The sequence below is a fragment of the Scyliorhinus torazame genome, chromosome 7, assembly GCF_047496885.1.
Source record: "Scyliorhinus torazame isolate Kashiwa2021f chromosome 7, sScyTor2.1, whole genome shotgun sequence".
Classification (NCBI taxonomy): Eukaryota; Metazoa; Chordata; class Chondrichthyes; order Carcharhiniformes; family Scyliorhinidae; genus Scyliorhinus; species Scyliorhinus torazame.
In genome coordinates, this window is record NC_092713.1 from 9,003,478 (window position 1) to 9,009,313 (window position 5,836).

General features: G+C 68.6%; 1 protein-coding gene across 1 annotated transcript in view; it reads right to left on the reverse strand.

Moving 5' to 3' along the window:
* slc44a5b (solute carrier family 44 member 5b) overlaps positions 1-4,664 on the reverse strand; it is a 596,657-nt gene extending 591,993 nt beyond the window's left edge. The window contains exon 1 of the mRNA XM_072512838.1: positions 4,449-4,664. Within this exon, the coding sequence (XP_072368939.1) occupies positions 4,449-4,485 (37 nt within the window). The 5' untranslated portion in view covers positions 4,486-4,664. The remainder of the gene's footprint in view (positions 1-4,448) is intronic.
* Between the last annotated feature and the right edge of the window lie 1,172 nt (positions 4,665-5,836).

Sequence of the window (5,836 nt, forward strand, 5' to 3'; positions counted from 1 at the left end):
GGAGGGAGAGGAGGGGGAGGGAGAGGGAGGGGGAGGGAGGGGGAGGGAGAGGGAGGGGGAGGGAGAGGGAGGGGGAGGCGGGGGGATGGGGAGGCGGAGGGAGGGGGATGGGGAGGCGGAGGGAGGGGGAGGCGGAGAGAGGGGGAGGCGGAGGGAGGGGTGGGGGAGGCGGAGGGAGGGGTGGGGGAGGCGGAGGGAGGGGGATGGGGGAGGCGGAGGGAGGGGGATGGGGGAGGCGGAGGGAGGGGGATGGGGAGGTGGAGGGAGGGGGATGGGGGGAGGCGGAGGGAGGGGGATGGGGGAGGGAGGGGGGAGGGGAGGGAGGGGGGAGGGGAGGGAGGGGGTGGGGGGAGGGGAGGGAGGGGTTGGGGAGGGGGAGGGAGGGAGGGAGGGGGAGGAGGGAGGGAGGGGAGGAGAGGGAGGGGGAGGGAGAGGGAGGGGGAGGGAGAGGGGAGGGGGAGGGAGGGGAAGGAGAGGGGAGGGGGAGGGGAGAGGGGAGGGGGGAGGGGAGAGGGGGAGGGGAGGGGGAGGCGGAGGGAGGGGGAGGCGGAGGGAGGGGGATGGGGGAGGCGAGGGAGGGGGAGGCGGGGGGATGGGGGAGGCGGAGGGAGGGGGATGGGGAGGCGGAGGGAGGGGGGAGGCGGAGAGAGGGGGAGCGGAGGGAGGGGTGGGGGAGGCGGAGGGAGGGGTGGGGGAGGCGAGGGAGGGGGATGGGGGAGGCGGAGGGAGGGGGATGGGGGAGGCGGAGGGAGGGGGATGGGGGAGGTGAGGGAGAGGGATGGGGGAGGCGGAGGGAGGGGGATGGGGGAGGGGGAGGGAGGCGGGAGGGGGAGGGAGGGGGTGGGGAGAGGGGGAGGGAGGGGGATGGGGGGGGAGGGAGGGGGATGGGGGGCGGAGGGAGGGGGTGGGGGGGAGGGAGGGGATGGGGGAGGGGGATGTGGGGGGGAGGGATGGGGATGTGGGGGGGGAGGGGAGGGGGATGGGGGGAGGGGGATGTGGGGGGGAGGGATGGGGATGTGGGGGGGAGGGAGGGGGAGGGAGGGGGATGGGGGAGGGGGAGGGAGGGGGATGGGAGGGAGGGGGTGTGGGGAGGGGGAGGGAGGGGGTGTGGAAGGGGAGGGAGGGGGATGGGGGGAGGGGGAGGGAGGGGGATGGGGGGAGGGGGAGGGAGGGGGATGGGGGAGGGGGAGGGAGGGGGATGGGGGAGGGGGAGGGAGGGGGATGGGGGAGGGGGAGGGAGGGGGATGGGGGAGGGGAGGGAGGGGGATGGGGAGGGAGGGGGTGTGGGAGGGGGAGGGAGGGGGTGTGGGAAGGGGAGGGAGGGGGATGGGGGAGGGGGAGGGAGGGGGATGGGGGGAGGGGGAGGGAGGGGGATGGGGGAGGGGGAGGGAGGGGGATGGGGGAGGGGGGAGGGAGGGGGGATGGGGGAGGGGGAGGGAGGGGATGGGGGAGGGGGAGGGAGGGGGGATGGGGAGGGGGAGGGAGGGGGTGGGGGAGGGGAGGGAGGGAGGGGAGGGAGGGGGGTGGGGGAGGGGAGGGAGGGGGGGTGGGGGGAGGGGGGAGGGAGGGGGATGGGGGGAGGGGAGGGGCATGGGGAGGGGAGGGGGATGGGGGAGGGGGATGGGGGGGAGGGGGAGGGGGAGGGGGGGGATGGGGGAGGGGGGTGGGGTAGGGGGATGAGGGGAGGGGGATGGGGGAGGGAGAGGGGAGGGGGATGGGGGAGGGGGAGGGGGATGGGGAGGGGGAGGGGGATGGGGGAGGGGGAGGGGGATGGGGGAGGGGGATGGGGAGGGGGAGGGGATGGGAGGGGGGATGGGGGAGGGGGATGGGGGAGGGGGATGGGGAGGGGGATGGGGATGGGGAGGGGGATGGGGAGAGGGATGGGGAGGGAGAGGGATGGGGGAGGGAGAGGGATGGGGGAGGGAGAGGGATGGGGGAGGGAGGGGGATGGGGAGGGAGGGGGATGGGGAGGGGGAGGGTGGGGGAGGGGGAGGGAGGGGATGGGGAGGGGGAGGGAGGGGGTTGGGGAGGGGGAGGGAGGGGGATGGCGAGGGGGAGGGAGAGGGATGGGGGAGGGAGAGGGATGGGGGAGGGAGGGAGAGGGATGGGGGAGGGAGGGGGATGGGGAGGGGGAGGGAGGGGGATGGGGAGGGGGAGGGGAGGGGATGGGGAGGGGGAGGGTGGGGGGATGGGGAGGGGGAGGGAGGGGGAGGGGGAGGGAGAGGGATGGGGAGGGAGGGAGATGGGGAGGGGGAGGGAGGGGGATGGGGAGGGTGGGGGAGGGGGGGGGGAAGGGAGGGGGAGGGGGAGGGGAAGGGAGGGGTGTGGAGGGAGGGGGAGGGTGGGTGAGGGGGGTGGGGGAGGGATGGGGTGTGGGGGGAGGGGGTGGGATGGGTGAGGGGGGAGGGGGAGGGATGGGTGAGGGGGGAGGGGAGGATGGGGGAGGGGAGGGAGGGGTTGGGGGAGGGATGGGTGAGGGGGGAGGGGGGAGGGGGAGGGATGGGGAGGGGGAGGGGGAGGGTTGGGGAGGGGGAGGGGGAGGGTGGGGAGGGAGGGGGAGGGTGGGGAGGGGGAGGGGGAGGTGGGGAGGGGGAGGGGGGGGGGAGGGATGGGGAGGGGGAGGGGGAGGGATGGGGAGGGGGAGGGGGAGGGATGGGGAGGGGGAGGGGGAGGGATGGGGAGGGGGAGGGGGAGGGATGGGGAGGGGGAGGGGGTGGGAGGGAGATGGGGAGGGGGAGGGAGGGAGATGGGGAGGGGGAGGGAGGGGGATGGGGGGGGATGGGGAGGGGGAGGGAGGGGGATGGGGAGGGGGAGGGAGGGGGATGGGGAGGGGGAGGGAGGGGATGGGGAGGGGGAGGGAGGGGGATGGGAGGAGGGGTAGGGAGGGGAGGGGGGAGGGAGGGGGGAGGGGGGAGGGGGGAGGGAGGGGGGAAGGGGATGGAGGGGATGGGGGAGGGGGGGGATGGGGAGGGAGGGGAGGGGAGGGAGGGGGAGGGGGATGGAGGGGGGAGGGGGAGGGGGGAGGAGGGGGATGGGGGAGGGGGGGGAGGGGGAGGGAGGGGGATGGGGGAGGGGGGATGGGGGATGGGGGAGGGGGAGGGGGGGAGGGAGGGGGATGAGGGAGGGGATGGGGGGGCGGTCCCAGCATGGTGCAGACCCCCCCTCCTGCTCCCAGACAGACCTGGAAAGGGGGGTCACCTCCCAGCAGTGACTGGAAGAGGTGCCGACCACACGCAGACTTGCGGGAATGTAGCGGAAAGTGTGTTTGTTACAAAGCCAGCTGACTGCAACACTCCTGTGGAAGAATGCGGGAGGTTCCCTCTACACCAGCCTCACACACAGACACACCAGCCTCACACAGACAGGCACACACATGTATAGACACACACCAGCCTCACACTCAGACACACACACACCAGCTTCACACACACACCAGCCTCACACACACAGGCACACACATGCACAGACACACACATGCACAGACACACCAGCTTCACACACACACACATGGTCAGACACACACACATGCACACACACACATGCACACACACCAGCCTCACACACACATGCACACACACCAGCCTCACACACACAGGCACAGACATGCACAGACACACACATGCACACACACACCAGCTTCACACACACACACATGGTCAGACACACACACATGCACACACACACATGCACACATACCAGCTTCACACACACATGCACCACACACCAGCCTCACACACACAGGCACAGACATGCACAGACACACACATGCACACACACACCAGCTTCACACACACACACATGCACAGACACACACACATGCACACACACACACATGCACACACACCAGCTCACACACACATGCACAGACACACACACATGCACACACATGCACACACACACCAGCTTCACACACACACACACATGCACACACACACCAGCTTCACACACACACATGCACACACACACCAGCTTCACACACACACATACACACACACCAGCCTCACACACACATGCACAGACACACACATGCACACACACACACACATGCACACACACCAGCCTCACACACACAGGCACACACATGCACAGACACACACATGCACAGACACACACATGCACAGACACACACACATGCACACACATGCACACACACACCAGCTTCACACACACACACACATGCACACACACACCAGCTTCACACACACACATGCACACACACACCAGCCTCACACACACATGCATGCACACACACATGCACACACACCAGCCTCACACACACAGGCACACACATGCACAGACACACACATGCACACACACACACATGCACACACACCAGCCTCACACACACAGGCACACACATGCACAGGCACACACATGCACACACACACACATGCACACACACCAGCTTCGCACACACTGAGATATATTTCAAGGGATTATCTTCCTACCGAACACTGAATGATGCAGCTCTCTTTTCCGTCCCATGGCTGTGTTGTGGGGAGTGGATTCACTGCCAGTCTCTGTCTCTGTGTCTCTCTCTGTGAATCTCTGTGTCTCCGCACTGGGCTGAGCAATACTCAGCTCTGGCTGTTTATGTCTCCAGCACCCGGCCCCTCTCCCCACACAGAGCTGCTCCTCAACGTCAGAGCATCTCCTTCAAGTGGAAAGCGTCATCTAGTGTAGGAGAAAGGGAGGGAGGGAGAGGAAGAGAGAGAGAGGGGGAGAGAGAGGGAGGGAGAGGGGGAACGAGAGGGAGGGAGAGAGAGGGACAGAGGGAGGGAGAGGGGGCAGAGAGGGAGGGAGGGAGGGAGGGAGAGAGAGGGAGGGAGAGGGGAACAGAGAGGGAGGGAGAGGGGGACAGAGAGGGAGGGAGAGAGAGGGACAGAGGGAGGGAGAGGGGGACAGAGAGGGAGGGAGAGAGAGAGACAGAGGGAGGGAGAGGGGGAGGGAGAGGGGACAGAGAGGGAGGGAGAGAGAGGGACAGAGGGAGGGAGAGGGGGACAGAGAGAGGGACAGAGAGGGACAGGGAGGGAGGGAGAGGGGGACAGAGAGGGGGGGAGGAGAGGGGAACAGAGATGGAGGGACAGGGGGAGGGAGAGGGGAACAGAAAGGGGGGAGAGAGAGGGACAGAGGGAGGGCGAGGGGGACAGAGGGAGGGAGAGGGGGACAGAGAGGGAGGGAGAGGGGGACAGAGAGGGAGGGAGAGGGGAACAGAGGGAGGGAGAGAGAGGGACAGAGGTAGGGAGAGGGGGACAGAGAGGGAGGGGGAGGGAGCGGGGAACAGAGAGGGAGGGAGGGAGAGGGACAGAGAGGGGGGAAGAGAGAGGGAGGGAGGGGGGAGAGAGAGGGAGGGAGGGAGAGGGGGACAGAGGGGGAGGGAGAGAGAGGGACAGATGGGAGGGAGAGGGGGAGAGAGAGGGAGGGAGGGAGAGAGAGAGAGGGAGGGAGAGAAGGAGAGAGAAGGGAGGGAAGGAGAGAGAAGGGAGGGAAGGAGAGAGCAGGAGGGAGAGAAGGAGAGAGAAGGGAAGGGAAGGAGGGGGAGAAGGGGAGAGGGAGGAGAGAGAGAGTGAGGGAGGGGAGAGGGGAGGGAGGGAGGGGAGAGGGAGGGAGGAGCGAGGGAGGAGAGAGGAAGAGGAGCGGGAGGAGTGGGAGACAGGAGGGAGGGAGGAGGGGGAGAGGAGAGGGAGGGAGGAGAGGAGAGGAGAGGAAGGGAGGGAGGGTGGTGAGGAAGGGAGGGAAGGAGAGGGAGGGAGAGAAGGAGAGGGACAGTGGGAAGCAGAGAGAGGGAGGGAAAGAAGGAGAGGGAAGGAGGGAGAGAAGGAGAGGGAGGGCGGGA